The 20,533-nt window shown below is 43.9% G+C and overlaps 2 protein-coding genes across 6 annotated transcripts; both read right to left on the bottom strand.

The window, feature by feature from the left end:
- Positions 1-2,723: 2,723 nt before the first annotated feature.
- Positions 2,724-6,976, bottom strand: LOC133502471 (galactose-specific lectin nattectin-like). The gene is made up of 6 exons (XM_061823291.1): positions 5,545-6,976; positions 5,181-5,208; positions 4,949-5,043; positions 4,714-4,845; positions 3,050-3,167; positions 2,724-2,971 (listed from the first exon to the last, which is right to left on the bottom strand). The coding sequence occupies exons 1-6, from the start codon at positions 5,605-5,607 to the stop codon at positions 2,889-2,891; spliced, it is 519 nt and encodes a 172-aa protein (XP_061679275.1). The 5' UTR covers positions 5,608-6,976; the 3' UTR covers positions 2,724-2,888.
- Positions 6,977-9,559: 2,583 nt separating this feature from the next.
- On the bottom strand, positions 9,560-19,761 carry LOC133502469 (B-cadherin-like). Of its 5 annotated transcripts, XM_061823287.1 has the most exons (16): positions 19,431-19,761; positions 19,203-19,289; positions 18,866-18,955; positions 18,645-18,800; positions 17,975-18,116; positions 17,730-17,902; positions 16,846-16,974; positions 16,584-16,769; positions 16,160-16,404; positions 15,031-15,173; positions 14,604-14,828; positions 14,299-14,529; positions 13,499-13,656; positions 11,112-11,255; positions 10,817-11,043; positions 9,560-9,705 (listed from the first exon to the last, which is right to left on the bottom strand). In XM_061823287.1, exons 1-16 carry the CDS (start codon positions 19,449-19,451, stop codon positions 9,702-9,704), a joined length of 2,361 nt encoding a protein of 786 aa, XP_061679271.1. In that variant the 5' UTR covers positions 19,452-19,761; the 3' UTR covers positions 9,560-9,701. The 5 variants fall into 5 exon arrangements, with proteins under 5 accessions (XP_061679271.1, XP_061679270.1, XP_061679272.1 ...); XM_061823286.1 differs by lacking the exon at positions 9,560-9,705 and having other exon boundaries at positions 10,628-11,043; XM_061823288.1 differs by lacking the exon at positions 9,560-9,705 and having other exon boundaries at positions 10,628-11,043; positions 13,517-13,656.
- Positions 19,762-20,533: the final 772 nt, after the last annotated feature.

Raw genomic sequence — 20,533 nt, 5'->3', positions numbered from 1 at the left:
TCCCAAAGGCCGACGCTTGAGTCGGCCGCAGCTGCCGCGTGCGTCGCGAGCTTCGATGGCAGCTGCGCTTGACTCAGCCTCGTGGTGACGATGATATAAGAAAAACAAAAAACATATTTGATATTTTTATGCTGAGCAGCAGCTATTCAAACTCATTCGCCCTCCTTGTTAACACGGATGTTTGACTTCCGAGGCCGTCAATGGCGCTGAACGTCATTTAAGAAAGATTCATCCAGAAAAACGTAAATGTTATTATCAAAGCGAAATGCCCCACTCGTGGACTTCCACTGAAATGATGAATTCATCGTGATTGTTGTTTGTGTTTGTCCGTCGTGTGAGTGTTACGGCTGTGTCGTTTCCTCGCGAGTCCCAACTCTCCCGTTTGGCTTCCATTTGCTCTTCCTGTTCTCATTTTTCTCTCATGAAGCCGCCAACAGCTGGAAAATGTTAAGACGCACATGGCGTGAGAAAGTTATGGGTTTTTTTTTTTTTTCTAAATACATGTGTGCGCGTGCATTTTTTTTTATGTTCTTGTGAGAATGTGAGTGAAATCAAGTTTGAAAGAGCCATTCACAAAATTTATAATTTTTTAAATTATAATTAATATTAATATTTGTGTCTGTTTTCTCACAGCCAGCCTAGAGTAAATCACACAAGAAATTCTTTTTAAAGGTGTTGACAAAAACTCAGTACAGTACATTAAAATTGCTTTTAGAATATTGTATGCAGTAATTAACATTTATCTGTCATTAATAATGTAATCTAATATTACAATGTTTTTATCAGTATAATTTATTTTTAAGGCACTGCAATGATTAATAGGATTATTGTTATTTTTTATTCATTGGAAGTGCTACGTATTACTTAAACATACAGCATCTCAAAATTTAAACAAAGAAATAATAATATAAATAAAAAAGTTATTGATATGCTGCTGATATAGAATCATGTCGTTTTTTAAAATATTGTGTATATATATATATCTTGTATGCATACACGCATGTATAGAAATATGTATTAATTAATTAATTAGATTTATTAATATATACTTGTTACATATTAAAAATGATATATATATATATATATTTAATAAATGTATGTATTTATTATGGATAGCCTATATATGTATATATAATACACATATATGTATATATTATATATAGACAGAGATACACCCAAATATATATATATTTAAAAAATAAATATAATTATATTGTATACAAGATTTATATATTTATATATGTACTTTATATGTATTATATACATTAATATATATGAAATATTGTAAAATAAATATATTTTTATTTATTCAAGTGTCCATACATACACACTACATATACCTTTTAAATCTCACAGTTTATATATTTTTTAAATGTCAAAACTGTGAAGTATGAAATTACTCGGCCGATGAAAAGTGTGTACAGTACAAATAAGGACAAGTTTTCCCAAATTCCAGATACAAAATAAAGAACAAGTCAATATTTTAAACATCTGAAAGTGGAAATGCATTTTTTTTTTTTTGGTAATTAATCCTTTGCATAACCGCCACCGTCTGGGCGCATTATGTATTACATCAGGAGAGATGAATCGGATTGATTGATTGATTGATTGATTGATTGATTGATTACATGGGGTGTCACGTATTTTTTTTATTGGCCTCAAACTGTTTCCACCTGATTTTCCCCCAAAAATCCAAGATATATAAACATAACCACAAGACAGACAATAGCTCAGTCCAGATTGAAGCAACATTTTTCTGTCCATATTTATTTTGACTCTCCAATGAACCCTTTGCTGATTGTCAATTCCATTCTTCGCACATTTGATTTGATTTGAGTTATTATGAATGTTTTTTCTGACATTTGTAAAGATGTGGCTTTGGCGCCGCCTCGTGGCAACTCTCGGTAAGTTTTTTTGGGGTGGCAGATTTTGAATATTGCCGGGAGGGCCGCCTTGCTAATAAACCCCGCAAATAGTGATCCTAGAACGCAATATTGGAAGGGGGGCCACATTTGTTCTCTTCATGAGGTGCTCTGAAATATGAAATAAGACGCCGTCCGCACCGTTTTGAAGTTATGCCTGCCACTCCCGCTCCTTCCGGGCAACTTCTGTCGTCGTTCTTATGTATTTGAAATATGTGAAACCTCGTCACTTGTGAGCAATTACCACGCTGCTGCAGGTTTTCCCTGGGGGGCGTCGGGGTGGAGGCATGTTTTGTTGCAAAATAGCTTCCGACGAGGCAGCCGGTAAAGCATTGGCCTCACGGTTCTGAGGTCCCGGGTTCAATCCCGGACCTGGCTGTGTGGAGTTTGCGTGTTCGGTTTCCTCCCACATCCCCAAAACACGCGACAACAATTGGACACTCTAAATTGCCCCGTCGGTGTGATTGCGAGTGCGGCTGTTTGTCTCCAATTGGCGACCAGTTCAGGGTGTACACCGCCTCCTGTCCGTTGACAGCTGGGATAGGCACCGGCACTCCCCGCGACCCTGGTGAGGATAAGCGGCAGAGAAAATGGATGGATGGACTGGAAACATCTTTGACAAGTTGGCACTTAGCCTCTGACAAAAACCTCATGGAAAATGTTCTTTCAACAAATGACGGTGACGTGTTCTTTTTAAAGCAATGGAATTCGATATTCCATGTTCATAAATTGAGAGCAAAAAAACAAACAAAAAAAAAAGGAAACTGACAGATTTTGCAAGCACACGTTTTGATGCAGACACATTCCTTTATTGAGCACGGAGGCGCTTTTTGACCTTCCAAAGTGGTTGTCGATCGTAACCAAGGAGAAAAGAAGAGTTGAAAGGAAATGAAGGAATCCAAAGTTGATATTTTCTGGCTGAGACGTCGCGGTCGGGCAACTCCGCCGCGGTGGTCAGACCGGGCATCATCTGCTCATCTTCATGAACACGTCTCTGATGCAAACGTACGGATTCGAGTCCATGCAGCTCTCCGTTTGCCACTCTCCGTCTTCAAAAGACGTACAGTCGGCGTGAGTAGAACGGCATTGCATTCCGAGCAGACTTTCATCGCCGATTTTGCGCTTACCGTCGTCATCGACCTCGACGCAGTTGCCGTTGGCGCTGTTAGGTTCTGGAACTATGGTGGAGGTTTTGTAATTCTCAAAACCTGGCATCGTACCATCAGTCCAGATGAAGGTGTCCGGCTGCGAGACGCAAAAAGGCCCATTTGAATGAGTCACGCCGCCGCCCGGCTTAGCGGCGGCTGTTTGTCGGTCGCCGCGTGTGTTCGTATTCGAGTCGCCGTGGAAAACGAGAAAAATTGTGGGGGAAAAAAAAAAAGCGCTTTGAAGTTTTTTGTTTTTTTTTTTTTTTACATTGGTCAACTTCAGATCACAGGTGTCAAAAGTCAAGGCCCGTGAAGGGAAACCGCGTGGGTTGACTTCTGTGATTCCGGCGAAAATCTGTGTTAGACTTTCAAATTGTCATATCATAAAGGTGTCACACTCGCGGCCCGGGGGCCAGATCCGGGCCGCCGCATGATTTAACGTGGCCCGCGAAGCCCCATCGAGAGTGTCAATTTCAATGATTCTTATGATGATGATTCTAAAGTTGCGATATGGCAGGCATTTTTGTGTTATCAAACATGAATAGTTGAAAAAAAAAAAACATTACCCTGGATTTATGATTTCAAAGGTAGATCATAAATTCATGATGTAAATACGATTGTGACAAATAAATATTTGTATTGTATTGTATTATCATAACAGCCCTCTGAGGGAAAGCGGAACCACAATGTGGCCCCCGAGAAAAACGAGTTTGACAACCCTGTCACAAACGATAAGGTTGAACTAATAAAAGCATTTTTGTATTACCAAACATGAACAACGGTTAAAAAAAACAAAAAAAAAAACCCCTTGACTCCTGATTCCAAAAATAGTTTATAAATTTCGTGTGTAAATATGATGAGTTCAGGCGGCACGGTGGGTCAGCTGGGAAGCGTTGGCCTCACAGTTCTGAGGACTGCGGCTCAAATCCAAGCCCCACCTGCGTGGAGTTTGCATGTTTCCCCCCCGTGCCTGCGTGGCTTTTCTCCGGGTGGGCACTTCGGTTTCCTCCCACATCCCAAAAACACCCAACATTCATCGGACACACTAAATTGCCCCGAGGTGTGATTGTGAGTGCGCCTGTTTGTCTCCCCGTGCCCTGCGATTGGCTGGCGACCAGTTCAGGGTGTACCCCGCCTCCTGCCCGTTGACAGCAGGGATAGGCTCCGGCACTCCCTGTGACCCTTGTGAGGATAAGCGGCTAAGAAAATGGATGGGTGGATACATTTGAGTAGGCTTGTTTTGCTAAACTCAATCGGATTAAAGCTTTGTTGCAGAAGCAAGGCAGCGTGGGAGGTAAATGCATGCACGCATTTACAGTCAACGGGTCTTTTCCAGCGTGCCCCGCGATTGGCTGGCGACCAGTTCAGGGTGTACCCCACCCGCCTCCTGCCCGTTGACGGCTAAGAAAATGGATGGACGACGAGGTGATGTAAGATTTTTAGGGTTTCACAGTCATAACGACCCTCTGAGGGAAAGCGGAACTCCAAGAAGGAAGTCCGAAGACTCAACACCAAAGCGTCTTCCTCACAGCTGCTGGCTAAATTGAGGCCGGACGACACAAAACGGTGGATGGGCCAAAAAACAAAAAAATACATCGAAAGAACACAACGTCATAACGTTTGATCCGGTCCCGATGTTTCACCTCAAGATTGTCGTTGTATCCGATCCAGTATTCGCCGTCGTTGCCCCCCTCTAGAGCCAGCTCGAGAACAAATGTGTTTTCCAGGTCGTCGCGGATGGAGACCAAATTACCGCCGATTATGTTGCACACATCCTGACGGAGGAGAGTCAAAAAAAAAAAAAAGTTTACAATCTGACAATAACGCCGGGAACGAGATTTTGGGTCAGGGCTCCATCCCGGTTCTTGTCTTACGTACCTCTGCGTCCGCGAAGATCCTCGGGTCACTCTGGTAGATGTAACACTTCGAGTTCAACTGAGTCCAGCCGTACGGACAGTTATTCACTGCGATTTCTAAACAATTGTTGTTTTGGGAGAAAAAAAAAAAAAAAAAACACAACAAGACCTGTCAGTCGAATCGAGCGTCAATGCTGACACACACACACACACAAAAAAAACTTCAGAAATTGTTCATTTGAAAAAGAAAATACTTTTCCAGTGAGTGAAGTAAAAAGACCGCTGTGAAGAAGAAGAAGAAAAGCAGATGGTTAAAATCAGACCGTAGAGCACCGACGCAAACGAATACACGCGGACGTCACGCGCCAAAGTACCGGATTTTCCGCATGACAAGGCACACCTTCAACAAATGGCCTTTTTTTTTTTTTAAAAAAATTCATATATAAGGCGCATAGAATATATGCTACAGTAGAGTCTGGGATTACATTATCCATCCATTAAACGGAGTGTCACTCAAGGCTCCATATTGATTATATTAGATATTATTATAACGCGGCCTTTTGAGAAAATTCAAGGCATTTGGGCGCGGAAAAATTGGGACGCGGGATTTGCACTTACAGCTCCGGTCAGCAGTCCGGCGAACCCGTAAAGGAGGACCAGCAAGCGGGGAACAAAGGCCATCTAGACAATGAAAAATCACACAATTAATATTTGACCACGTGCAACAACGCAAATGCGCTTGACTCACCTTCAAAAGTCGAGTGGAAAGTTCCGCAAAGTCACCTCTGCGGTCGGGACGCGTTTGAATGCCGAGGAGGACGACGAGCGGCTTTATATATCTTTATGCGACGCGTCGATAACGTTGGAATGTTAAATGGGTAAGGTGAGGATTCATAGCTTGTCAGACGAGGCCCTGCATTCAACGTGACTGCCTTGAAGTTAAAGAACGTGGCCTCACAATGCAGTCGGACAACTTTTGCATCTCTTCCGTTTCAGGTTCTGGGAACAAACCCTGCTCACGGGCGGATAAATATCCCACTTTTACGGCAGTGAAAAAAAAAGTAAAATTGTTGGTGCGTAGGTTAGATGCAGCAGAAAAGTCTTTGAATGCGAAACACTGCTAGGCCATGAATACAAGTGTGTGGAGTTTGCATGTTCTCCCTGTGCATGCGTAGCTTTTCTCCAAGTGGGCACTCCGCTTTCCTCCCACATCCCGAAAACATGCAACGTTAATTGGACACCCTAAATTGCCCCTAGGTGTGATTTTGAGTGCAGCGGTTTGTCTCCATGTGCCTTGTGATCGGCTGGCAACCGGTTCGGGGTGTACCCCGCCTCCTGCCCGTTGACAGCCGGGGTAGGCTCCAGCACCTGCGACCCTCGTGAGGATAAGGGGCAAAGAAAACGGACGGATGCATGGAAAAGTCGCCATTTAGCCCCTGACGAAAACTTCACGGAAAATGTTCTTTTCAGAATTGATGGTGACGTGCTCTTTTTAAAGCAATGGAGCGCATCAAGGCTCGGGTCTCAGCCCAGTCCTATTTTCCATCTGTTGGCTGCGTGACGTTACCTTTACGTTACATTACATTTAGTCTCTCTGGGTCCTCCTTGTTTCATAATTACACAATTTACACAGCTATGCTGTGGTTGTCTTTCTGTGCGTCAAATAGCAGATGAGCGAACCGATTCGACTGGTTTGTCTGTACGATCTTAAAGGGGAAACCCACTGGTTTGCATCAACAATGTACCCAATAGGTCATGTAATATGTACTCTATTTTGACAGGGCGATGTTTGAATGGTGTCTCGAGAAGATTGACTGCTATTTTTTCATCAGATGAGGACAAATCAGAGAAATCAGCGCTGGGTACAATGTAATCGAGCCTCTGTTGCGGCACGGTACACGTCACATTCGCGCACGTAGGTGATGTGACTCGCGAAAACGGCGGCGCCCATGAAAATTCATAATTGTCGATAAAAATCTTCTCAAAACAATATCAAATGAGAGAGGATTTAACATCCCTTTGTCAAAATAGAGTACCTATTACATGACGTATTGGAAACATTGTTGATGCAAACCAGTGGATTTCCCCTTTAAGACTCATCCACTCCCAGGTCTCCTAGTTACCATGGATATTTGACTTCTAACGCCGTCAATGGCAGTGAACGTAGTAGCTTGGTATCCTCTACTTTTCCGGGTAAAACCTGACAAATGGAACAGTAGAACAACAATAACTTTAATGATATAACGCCATTGAAAAGATATGTTCACCATGTATAAAACAGCGCATCCCAAACATCGCGATTGAAAAGCAAGAAACAAATAAAAGAAAAAAAAAACTGAAGCCCCAAGCGACAGCAAAAATACCACCAAGATAATATTGGAGGTAGAAAAACAATAAGTGTACAATGATGTTTTTTTTTTTTTTTTCAGATGGGTAATCCAACCCAATAATGAGAGTTTATCCCAACTTATTAATAAATGTTTGGGTTTGGGGAAAAAAAAAAATTAACCACAATGGCTGTGAATGATTTTCATTTTCATAAAGAGTGAAATTATTTTGTCAATTAAGGCTGGAGGCTTTTTAATGCTGAAAGAATAATAAATAATGTAATAATACCAGTATATGTATCCGGATGGAGATAGATAGACAGACAGACAGACAGACAGACAGACAGATAGATAGATAGATAGATAGCTATTCATTCATTCACACCGAGTCCATAGTTTCCATTAAAGGCCCGTCGTCGTCGTCGCCCGCCTCCTGTTACAGAGACGAGAGTGAATCCCCCCCCGTGCGGCTAGGGCCGGAAGTGACGTAAGCGAGAGTCTCACCTCCGCGACACGGTCGTACCCGCGACCGCGGACCGCAGCGCCGCCGTAGCGCCGCAGGCCTCGCCACGACAACAAGACGACGAAGAGGGACAGCAGCAGACACAGCAAAGTGAAGGCGACGGCGCTGCCCTTCGCCACGTACGAGCCCACCAGCTGCGAAGGAGGAAGCGGCGGTGACTGCCACCTACGTCGACTTTTGACAAAACGGCCAGAAGAGCCCATTTCAATCGACTCGCCTGTTTCGGCTCGTTGAGCGCGAGAGGCGGCGGAGATGAGAGGCAGTAGGCTAACAGCACTGAAAATCCAGTCAGCAGGCTCAGGAGGTGAACGCCCAAAAGAATGACGATCTGCAAACAGTCGGTTAATCGATTAATCAAAAAAGGACCGCTCATCAAATGAGTCGATAACTCTCAATCGCGGAAACCGGCAGACATTTGAAGCAATGAAAAAAAAAAAGCGGAGCAATTATGACAACATTTTAGGTTCAGCGACGTACTTGAGGTCGTTTTTGGAACAGGACACGCAGTCAAACAAACAAATACAAAATGAGAGCACGCGCAAGGAGCTGTTGTTGTCCACTCCTCACACCCGGACACTCGCACGCCCACGTCATTTCCTAGGTCACGCCCTTGAAGGCGCACATCCAAGACAAAAAAAAAAAATAATCCAACTGTTTGTATAGTAATTAATTATGCATAATTACTATTTCTTTACACTTTAATTGCTTTTATACAATAAAAGTATAGTAATTACACAATTACTATTTCTTTACAATTTGTTTAATTGCTTTTATACAATACAAATGAGCATGTTTGGAAGTGATTCATGTCATTTCCCAATGAACAAATTGCCTTCAATGTAACGCTAAAAGTCACGCAAGTAGGACTGTAAAAAATTATATTCAAGACTCGCCTTGAGTTTATTGGCCTTCCTCTGGACTTCGACGGCCACACATCCAGCAGCCATGAACTGCAACGACAACCACAAACCCAATCCAGTCCCACTCCGTTAGCACAGCGTGATGGCGACTCACCAGGAGGCCGGAGCACACCGGCGTCGTCATGGCGACGGAGCAGTCGTAGCTCACGCAGGCGTGGCACACGGCGGTCAGCGCGCAGGCGACGCCACCGAGGCACTGCAACACCTGAGCGCAAACACGCCGGCGAGCGTCATTATGGCGGACTGTGGCGGTCCACTTGGCATTTGGTGCCGAGCCATAAAGACTATAAAAACCAAACAGCAAAGATTCTTTGATGACGAGAGCCTGGCATAAATTGCATTTGTGGATTCAGATCCATCCTCCTGAGTCTCTGTAAACAAGCCGGACTCTGGTTGTGGTGGTGTGATACGGTAGTCACAACAACAACAACAACAAAAAATAGTGGTGAGGTACAACACTGCATTCAGCACAATGGTAAGAAATGGAAGCATTACAACATGATACACAACAGTTTAATTCATTATATTCTAATTCATTATGTTGTTTCTCAATGTTTTATCAAGTTTAACATTGTAGAGTGCTACGTTTCCTTATTAAAAGCACAACCGCACAATTGTGTTTTCTCGGGGGTGACTGGAACAGATTAATGGCATTTTCATTCATTTCAACGGAGAAAGCCGATTTGAGATACGTGCGTTTTGCGTTGCGGGTGTGTGCTCACCAAACGAATCCACCTCATATCTGGAGGCCTTTTGATTTGTTTCTATGCCAGTCGGTCAAAGTATTGCTTTGCGCAGCCCGGGTCCGCGGTGGGTGACCGCCGTAAGCCACATCGCGACGAGAGCGACTCACCCCGCTGACCAGCAGCCTGGTGTTGACCACCGATGAGAACCAGCGATGAATCCTGGCGCGGTGCAGGTCCCCCTGCTGGGCGGGCCTCGTCGTTCTTTGTGGCCGCTCTTTAAAGAACACCTGGTACAAACCCTCCTGGAACATGTTCTCATTCATCTGTTATAAAGATCGAGAACATGGAGGCCAAATCTGTAGTTAATAGACGACATTAACATTTTGGTAAACATTTGGAGAAATAGTGTCACAACAACACCAAACACGATTCATTTTTGTCATTTTCAGTTCAGGTGAAATCATCTTCACTCGTGTTCTGCAGCCAACCCACTACCCAAGTGCCTATTGTTTACAAAGATTATGAAATTGTCGATATATTTCATATACTGCTGCTGTGTACCTTCGGCGACGTGTGTGAAGAGTCCCTTGGCTCCTCCGCGGTCGCTCATGACAATACGCAAAGTCTTTCTGAGTTCAAAGTTCACTTTTGAGCAGGTTGATAATAAAGGAGGTTAATGTCCACCACAGAGGAAATGATAACATTGTCGTTTACGTTCATGACAAAACCGCGTTTGTCTGGGGAAAGATGCCTCGAAATGTTGAGTAATATTACCTTATTATGGTTATACTTATTTGCATTACCCAGTAATTATGTGACTTCCTTCTATGTTCCGATTTTAGCTTCTTTCCCAAGACTTGAGCTGAGTGAGGAAGTGTTTTCTTTCTGTAGCTTTTATCACTAGGTGACAGTATCAGTTTGTAAACAACTTCCTGTTTCCTCTTCATCAACAGTTCTCCAAAAAGTGAGTTTTAGTCTATTTTACTTTTATTTTACAGTCGTTAACCCGTTTTCATACCTGTAAGGGAGTTAAGAATATTAACGTGCCGCTTAAAATGGATTATAATGTAAATACATTTAAAAAAAAGCAGTGCACTGAGGCTTGTACCCTGAGGAACACCATTGCTAGTTCGTACCAAGAAACACTTACCTCCCGTTTTTCTCACATAAATCTTTTCATTGTATATTACTCCCTTTAGAAACGTGCATTTAGACTTCTAAATAGTGAAGATATTTTATTTTGGTAATTAAATCATTGGTGAGTACAATAATAAATGCATGTAAAATTAAGAAACGTTATTTTCAGTTTCTACAAATGAAACAAAAAATCCGAGTCCAAAAATCATTTGGGCTTTCCATTAGGATTATTTTTATGTTAATGACGCGATTGATGTATTTTTTAAGGATAACCCTTTCACAGTCTGTCAGACCCACTCAGTTTTTCCCGGCAGCGTTTGCAAGTCGTCACAGTCCTGCACGTCAGCCGGGCTGCGAAAGCACGGTCCCTGCAGGTCCCACTCATCAAAGTCCCCCTCCTCGCCCGAGTCCTCGGACCAGATGGAGCTGAGCGAAGCCGCCTCCGAGCCGAGCCCCTCGTAGTTGAACACCAGGAGGGAGTCGTAGGGGGGCGCCGTGGGGTCGGTGACTGCAGCGCGCACCTTCTGGAAACAGGAAATAGATACGGTTAAGGTGAACAAATAAACCTCATGTATGGATAATTTGCACTCACGTCTTCAATAAATTTGTTGATGTCGTCAGTGGGTCGACGGCTTAGGCGGAAGCCGGCTTGACTGCGAAGACTCGGACGAACGTCCGCGCAGAAGACCTCGAGGTGATGGTCCAGTCCTGTGTGCAGCTGTCCAAGGTCGTATTCCTGCAAAAACAAAAAATAAAGGGATAAAAGGGTCAAACGGGTTGAAGCATTTCCTTCCAAATCGGGTAAATGGCGACGCCGGAGAGCAGGAGAGACAACTACAAAACACATCTTCAAGACAAAGATGACAATATCCAGAGTTTAGGCTTCTTTTCATCTCATATTCGTATAGATACATCTATTGAACTTTTGTCCAAAGACCCTAGCCATGAAAACAAGTAGTAATTAAATTATAAGCAGAAAGTTGGTGAACTTGTTTTACCGGTTTGTTCACGGTGCGTTCTCCGCATGGTGGATTAAACCCGAGCCGTGATGAATTTGAGAAGCCTCGGAGATGATCAGACTTTGACCTTGGGCTCTGCCCCATTCCTACGAGTTCTTCATGGAAGTCGTCCAAAATGGTTGCTTCACATTATACTTACTCTGCCTTCCTGTTTAATTTTGGATGTGGACCTTTCAAAGTGTTTTTTGATTTTTGTATATCCCGTCATGTTTGACATATCCACTTCATTTTGAGTGGATCGGTGAGACTAATGTCAGTAAATAATTATTTCAAACTTTCCCGAGTGTGCTATTGAGTGACTTTTGACGGTCTTAGGGTTTGGGCATACCTACAGTGAAGAAAATAATAATAATAATATTTGAACACCCCGCTATATTGCAAGTTTTCCAATTTAGAAATTATGGAGTGGCTGAAATTTTCATCGTAGTTGCGTGTCCACTGTGAGAGAGATCATCTGAAAAGAAAAATCTAGAACTCACAATGTATGATTTTGTAACAATGTATTTGTGTGTCTGTCTATCAGCTAGAAATCTGACCCTCAAAGTTAGTCCTAGTCCGCTTTGAAAAGTCCACCTCCACTCCATGTTTTATCCTGAATCAGGTGCGCCTGTGTGAGGTCATTAGCTGCATAAAGACACCTGTCCATCCCATACAGTCAGTAAGACTCAAACTTGTAACTTGGCCAAGACCAAAGAGATGTCCAAAGACACCAGAGACAACAATTGTCCAACTCCACACGGCTGGAAAGGGCGACGGAGAAATTGCCAAGCAGCTTGGTGGAAAAAGGGCCACTGTTGGAGGAATCATTGGAAAATAGAAGAAGCTAAACGTGACGGTCAATCTCAATCGGAGTTGAGCCCCATGCGAGATATCACCTCGTGGGGTCTCAATGATCCTTAGAAAGCTGAGGAATCAGCCCAGGACTACACGACAGGACATTGGACAATGACCTGAAAAGAGCTGGGACCATCGTTGGTAATACACTAAGACGTCATGGTTTGAAATCATGCACAGCACGGAAGGTTCCCCCGCTTAAACCAGCACATGTCAAGGCCCGTCTTAAATTTGCCAATGACCATTTGGATGTTACAGAGGAGTCATGGGAGAAAGTTTTGTGGTCAAATGAGACCAAAATTGAACTTTTTGGTCATAATTCCACTGGCTGTGTTTGGAGGAAGACGAATGATGAGGCCCATCCCAAGAACACCATCCCTGCTGTGAAATATGGGGGTGGTAGCATCATGCTTTGGGAGTGTTTTTCCTGCACATAGGACAGGATGACTTCGGCCATGTATTGTGAGATTTTGGGGAACAACCTCTTTCCCTCAGTCAGAGTATTGAAGATGGGTCGTGGCTGGGTCTTTCAACATGACAGTGACCTGAAGCTCACCGCCAGGAAAACCAAGGAGTGACTCCGGAAGAAGCATATCAAGGTTCTGGTGTAGCCTAGCCAGTCTCCAGACCTAAACCCAATAGAAAATCTTTCTTTCTCAGCGACAGCCAAGAAACCTGTCTGATCTAGAGAAGATCTGTGTGGAGCAGTGGGCCAAAATCCCTCCTGCAGTGTGTGCAAACCAGGTGAAAGACTACAGGAAACGTTTGACCTCTGGAATTGCAAACAAAGGTTACTGGACCAAATATGAACATAGGTGTTCAAATACTTCTTTGCAGGTGTATCACACAAATAACTTGTTTAAAAAAAATCATATATTGTGATTTCCGGATTTTTCTTTTTAGATTATCTCTCTCACGGTGGACATGCACCTACGATGAAAATTTCAGACCCCCGATTGATTTCTAAGTGGGACAACTTGCAATATAGCAGGGTGTTCAAATACTCATTTTCTTCACTAGAAATTATATCCTGGTACCTTTTTTTTTTTTTAAATCAGGTTCCACTCCCTTGTAAAGACTTTTTTCAGGTTTTCAGGTGTCAGGGGGTCAAGTGTCATGAGTGTACCCAATAAAGTGTCCGCACCCGGTCGTCTTCGCCCCCTCCCTGGTCGTCATAGTAGAAGACGTTGTCCCTCGGCACATTCTTAAGCTGCCCAACGTGAACTTTTGTGTCGCTTCTGCCTCTCCTCCTTCTCAGCAAAAGTAGCAGTAACAGCAGCAGGACTGCTCTCAGCGACAAAAAAAAAACAAACAAAAAAAAAACGAAAAGGCCACATGAGAAAGGTTATATTTACAAACCACCATACCAGGAAGTCAACTGACACCTAATGGCTCATACATGATGACAGACATCATCTTCAATCTTCCATAAGGGTTGAGAAACAAAGACGGTAAAGACAAAACTGTGGGTTTAGTCAATATGCAGCTGATCCAGTTGAACTGTCTTCGGTCTGTTAATTAGTGCCTCGTTGCGCTTGCCTGCCGGCATTCCCTGTTCCCAGCCTTCAATCTGACAGCACTTCTGTTTGGTTGGAGTCTTCTTCAGTAAATTGAGCCAAGTAAAACTGAATTGAAACATTTCAAAAGTATTTCTCAAAAGCCAATTTTCTGAAAACAAACCTTTGGTACCCTGAACCCCGAGTCACGCTTTTGTTTGAACCCACTACAAAGCATTTTAGTTAGATGCAAATTGCGTACATATATTCGTCCACTAAAATGCATTTTGCATTCTGATGAAATGGTGAAGCCCAGTTAAAGTTCTTTTCGTTTTTACAAAATGCATTCCCATTTGGGCAACAAAGTATATACTTCAAATCGGAAATGGAATGAAGACGAGAAGAACGAAAGAAAAGGCCATTTCCGTACGCAAAAGGCCGAGAACTGTTCCCAGAGCAGACGTGGCCAAGGAGGGGAGGCGACTTGGTTCTGGAGGAGCTTCTCGTGGCACAAAGCAGTTGATGACATCTCCTTGACACGGACAAACCTCCACGTGGACAGAACTGTCCTGGGAGAGCATGTCGGCATCGTAGACGCGCATCACCACCTGGTAGTCCCCGGGCGACAACACCCGTCTGGGAGACAACTTGGCCACGTGGCCTGGGAGAGCACAACGATGACCTGCTTCACTTTCGATAATGTTTGAGTTTTAGAGGTGCAGCGAAAAGTGGTACTTGTGGAGTTGATGCCAACAGTCCAGTTGATGCCGTGCTCCCCTTGAAGCTCCACGGTGAAGGGTCCGGCATGACCCGCTCCATCCCGGTCCTCCAGGTCTAGCAGGGCTGGGGCGGGCTCCCTGTTACACAGCCTGACTTTCCTCTGTTTGATCACCGGACGGTGGTCGTTCACATCTAACAAGTTCACGAGCAGAGTCCCCGTCCCGGTAGCTGGCACTGTCTCTGGAGACACGGATAGAATTACTGAAGTTCAAACGCAGAAGGCTTCTTGCACCGACATCGACCGGTTGTTTGGTAGGTCGTTAGGGTTGGTAAATCGGTCAATAGGTAGGATTCGTTTTGGAAGGTAGCTAGATCAATGGTTAAGACCAGTAAAAGAAAGCTAAGGTTGGTTGGTAGGGTCTCAAGGAAGCAAGACAATTACCATTGTCATAGGCCAAAACCAGCACGGTGTACTTGTCGTCTTGGACATGCGGAGACTCTCTGTCCATGTTGCCTCTGACTCTGACGGCGCCTTTATCCTTATCAATATCCAACCACCTGGCAGAATCATTGTGGAGCGCGTATCTAACAGCACGGACAACAAGAGCTTCAATAACACACACATGCACAGTGTCCACATGACCATTAAGGTCGGGAAGGTAGCTTGGTAGGGATTGCTTTTGGGAAGTACAATGAGAACAAGCAGAATGTGAACCCTTTGGATTGGCTTACATTTCTGCATCAAATGTCATCTCATCTTCATCTAAGTCATCAAAAAAAGGCTTTCTTCAACGAATACTACACAGACAACAATGTTTTTCGTATTTTTATAGAAAAAGATTCACAGGACGGAGAGGAAAATTAAGTGAATTATGTGATTTAGTAGCTGTAAGATTTCCTTTGAGAGTCATGACTTTGATCTAACGTTTCCTGTAGTTGCGGATCAGACATGCACAATGTGCAGGATGAATTTTGGGCCATCCCTCTTTACAAAACTTGTGCAATTCATCAAAATTCTTCCATTCCCAACGAGGACTGGGCCAACTATTTTCTTATTCAGCAGCTACTCTGCTGTTCATTTGTTTCTTTGTTTCAGATCATTGTCTTGTTGCTACGCCCCTCGTAGTTTGGGTTTCAACTGTTGGAGAGACGGGCTAAAGATCGTCTACAAAAATATTGATCCAACTTGGGAAAGAATTTTTCCATTGATGATAGCAAGCTGTCCAGGTCCTGAAATGGTAGCTGGTCCAACTGAAAATAGGTTATTAGGGTCGTGATTTGGTAGATCGGTTAGATTTGGAAGCTAGTTAAATAGGTAGCATGGTGGAGTTGGTATGCTTGGTCTTTAGATCGGTAGGCTGCTAGGGTCAATTTGGGTAGATCCTGTAGCTAGGTTGGTTTGTTTGTTGGTAGGGTTGGGTATGGAGATTATGTAGGTGGGATTTGATAGGCTCAGATTTGATTGGTAGATATGTAGGTAGGTTGATCTGTTGGGTGGGCCTGTTCTGGTTGCTCAGGTCTGTTTCATTTGGTACAGATGGTTTCACTTGATACGTAGGGCTTTACTTCACCTGACACGTTGGTATTTTGCGGTATCTGGGTCCTCAGCTCTGAGGTCTGCCACCGGACTCCCCTCTGGCGGCCCCTCCGAGAAGATCCGGTGGATGAGCGATGGCGTGAAAATGGGTGGCTCGTTCTGGTCTAAGATGGTTACCGTGACTGTGCACGTGGAGGTGGACACGGGCGCACTGAACGGAGCCTCGTTTGTTACCACCAGTAGCAGTTTGAGCACAGGCTCACGCTCAAAGTCCAAAGCCTTGAAAGGGTAAGGGAAGAGTCAAAACGGGGAAAGTCTTTAATAGTCTGGGGACGGAGAAATCCTAGCACGAACATTCTTTTCATACATAGCAAAACAACAATATACGTAGCTACACAGGTGTGCTTGTCAAACTGCACTTGAAAGGACACTGAGTATCAGGAGCATTGTATTATTACCTTGGCCGTAGTGAGTATTCCCTCCATTTTCGAGGGTCCTGTTTCGACGCTGAAGTGGCCTCTGTGGTTGCCTCCGATGATTGCGTACTTGGTGTTGGCGTTGGGTGTTCCTAACTCGTCCTCGTCCGTCACCGTTAGCCGTAGCACCTCACGGCCAACGTCATTTTCAGGCGTAGAAGCAGACAACTTGCGGAAACATTGTAACAAAACAAAACGAAATAAAACAACCAAACAAATAAAAGTAACTAATACTCGGACTCACTGACGTGAAGGCGAATTGTGGGGCGTGATCATTGCTGTCAGTGATGCTGACGATGGCGGTACACGTGGTACGGAGACCCTCTCCTGCCATGTCGGCAGCCTCCATGATCAGCTTGTACTTTGGCTGCGTCTACAACGCATGCAGTAGTACACAGTACGTGCACAGCAAACACTTACTGTGACCCAATAAAAAAATACCAAAACATTCAGAGGATGTGTGTCAACGTCATCAACGGAGTACTTTTGCTTTAGTTAAGTGTTAACCTCCACAACCTACCTTTTAATCTGTTGTCGACTGTATTATAATTCTTATTATTATTCAGTACAGAACTTTACGTGATTATATGTGTATGACAGAATGACAGTGACCCCCAGGAACACATTTTGAAAGTAAAAATAAAGTATATTTACAGTATATATATATATTTATATATATTGCCAAAAGCAAATTATGTCATGAGCCATTGGTGCGGGGGAGGACCCAAATGCAGGACTCAGAGGCAAAGGCATAATGTCCAGCAGGTTTTATTTCAGAAACAGTGTCTGCACCCGGTGACCCGGTGCAAACTCAATGAACTAGATGGTCAATTAACGTGGCGAATGCGCAACAGCTGTGACGAGTGCCAGAGGTGGCATCGCCCAGAGCGGTGACCAAGCCACGCCCCTCCTGGCAGTGCTCCAGCCCCGCTCATGACAAATTATGGCAGACTCTATGTGTACCCGGATTTCATACCTCTTGTATTGCATGTGGGTCATGGTCACATCCCCAGTCATTTTTCTATAATGTGTCCCATTTGATTGAAAATGATGATATTGAAATAGATTTAACATTTGGACTAAATAGAAATGTAATTGGAATGGAAAAAAACACTGTGTTGATTTTACCTCTCTGTCGAGGCCCTCGGACATCGTACTGATCAATCCGTTGAATGGATTGATGCTAAACATTTTGTCTTTGGGGCTGTGAGCCGTCTGAGTCTTCAGTCGATAGCGAACGTCCGCGTTGTCTGTATTGGGCGCATCCTTGTCCACTGCCGTTATCCTCATGAACGACTCACCTGTGGAATAGGTTGATCTTTTTTTTTTTTTTTTTCCTGTATCTTGCTCATTTTTGAGTCAGTCTTTCTCACCAACGTCTGCGCTTTCGCTGACGTTTCCATAAAAAGGCGCGCCAGTGCATTCTGGGGCGTTGTCGTTCTGATCCAGCACATTGATGACCAGCTCCATTGGTTCTTCGGCCTTGGAGTCGTCGACCGTAGCGTGTGCTATTAGCTGAAATTGGCAGCACGTTATCGTCAGCAAAGCCATCAGTGTTCTGTAACTTGTTCTCATTCGAGTCACAGCTGAGCCGGACGAAAGGATGGCGAACTTTGGGGCGAGAGGTAGATAACATCCAGGACCGGTCGCCAGCTAACTACAGGAGATGTACTGTATGTAAAAGCCAGAATCATTCAACCCGAAAGTTGGCTCGAATACTGAAAAAAATGATTTTGTAGAGAGGCAGATAGATTGAGTTGGTATTTTGGAAGTTTGGTCGGAAGTTAGCTAGAAAACTAGCTTGATTGGGTCAATTTTGGGTGCTATGACAATTCAGTCACACTCGCATGCAGAACTACGGACAATTTCAAGTCTTCAGTGTAACCAAAATGAATGATTTGGATTTGATTTGGCCAGAACAAGCAAACTGCCCAGAAGAAGTCCAGAGCTGACATCCAGTGCCGAACCCCATGCTGCCCACACACAAACACACATGGCAAGTTCGATAAGGAAAAGGGTTCGTCCATGGACGTTTGCACTCACAACATATCTGCTTATTTTCTCCCTGTCAAGTGGTCGGGTCACGTAAAGAACGCCAGAGCGCCGATCCACGGTGAAGACGCCCTCGGGGGCCCGGTCGGCCCCGGGGCCTTCCACCAGGTAGGTGATGGCCACCTTTTCCTCGTTGCTCGATTTAATCTAGTGGAGAAGATTTAATTTGAGTTCAGAGCGCCTCTTTCCGCGACGACTTCCTCGTGTTCTACCTTAATCAAGAACTTGGGGAATGGACCTCTGTCATTCTCTGGGACGTTGATGTCAGGGATGACCCATTCCCGTTTCATCCGTCTGAAACTCTGCCAGTCATGTGGAAAGAACTCATCTAAAATATTATCCGGTCACAACATTGAGTACACTTGCATAATCATAGGACAGTTAATCCAAGAGCTGGATCAAATGTTTGACTGTGATTCCAAAGTCATAAGCACGCCCAAAATTATCAGCAATATTGTCAAGTGCGTATCACTGGGAAAACGTATGGATTTTACTGGATCCCCAACGAGACTCCCCTTAAAGGGTACTTGGAAAATCACTCTGGTTTACCTGGACGCGTTCACTTGCAAATGGTTGCATGACGGAATATGTTGTCGTGTTCCTGGAGCAAGAATGAAGACCTGCAGCCAACAAAAACTGACAAAACAATTAACAACGTTTTAGTCTTACAGTCTCACGTGTTTGCGTGTCTTACATACTTTGGACAAGACAAAAGGAATTACGCCCAAGGACAAAAACATTTGATCTGAATAATAATATACAAAATTCAAGACTAACCTGGCAAAGGAAAAACAGCATCCCCGTGTTATTTTCTTCTGTTTTTTTATTAAAAAAAAAAAAAGAAACATATCTATTATTATGTGCAGGTCTCGTGTGACTTGACTCTTGACTGCCACGACTATTGCTGCCGTTGCCTGATTGGAATCTGCAAACGTTTGGGGCAAAACAAACACCAAGAACTGGAGGTGACCTTAAGTAGCTGAGCCTGCAGGTGAGGGCGAGACCCGCATTTACTGGAAAGCGGACACAACCTGGGAGGAAAAAAGTATATCAACCCTTTGGAATTCCTGCAAAAAATGCTGAGAAATTGGACACTGATCTTCATCGAAAGGACAAGAATATCAATGAATTGAATCCCACTTGAAACACACCATAAAGTGGACATTTGTGGTAATGGGGATAATTCAGATTTTCATTTTTTGAATACAATTGAAATGGACATCTTCAGTAGCATTTCCACAAGAAATTTCTTCCTCCTCCTGCCTCGCTCATCTTCTCACCGATGGAATTTCTGCTGGGAGGCGCAAGCATGCAAAGAGAGGAGTGAGAACCCCGGAAGTTGCAAGTCCGAAGATTCTCTGGAATTCTCCACTAAGACCACAAAATCAGGCTAGATTTGTTGCTAGTTGGTCGAGACTTCGGTAAAGTGGCTAAATACAGCAACCAAGCTGGCAACTGGGAGATTCACTCCATTACATGGCCTCGCTCTGTCCCCGGTCGTCTTGGTCACAAAAGCTGCTCTCGGCATTTGCCGGAGGCAGACCCGCCCCCCCTAAAACAGGGGGTGGGTAAGCTGTAGTTCTTTATCTTTTGTGTATTAGGACTGAACAATATCAGACCTGTGAGCTGGTTTAAATTGAGAAAAATAATGCTAGTCTTCTCAAGATATCTGTAAATCAACTAACTCATCAAGGTCATTTTCATTTTTAATACGCAGTGAATTAAATTCCATCTGTATGCTGCCTGAAAAAGAGCACCGAGATGTTGACAAAACATGTGTGGACTTGCTCAGCAACAATTATTTTGCAAACTAGCACACTTTTACACTCAACGCGACTTTCGACTGTCAACAAATGAGCACTAAAGTCCATCCATCCATT

This window comes from Syngnathoides biaculeatus, chromosome 6 (genome assembly GCF_019802595.1).
Source record: "Syngnathoides biaculeatus isolate LvHL_M chromosome 6, ASM1980259v1, whole genome shotgun sequence".
Taxonomy (NCBI): Eukaryota; Metazoa; Chordata; class Actinopteri; order Syngnathiformes; family Syngnathidae; genus Syngnathoides; species Syngnathoides biaculeatus.
The sequence above is the reverse complement of the archived record's forward strand: the minus strand, read 5'-3'. Positions and strand labels throughout refer to the sequence as shown.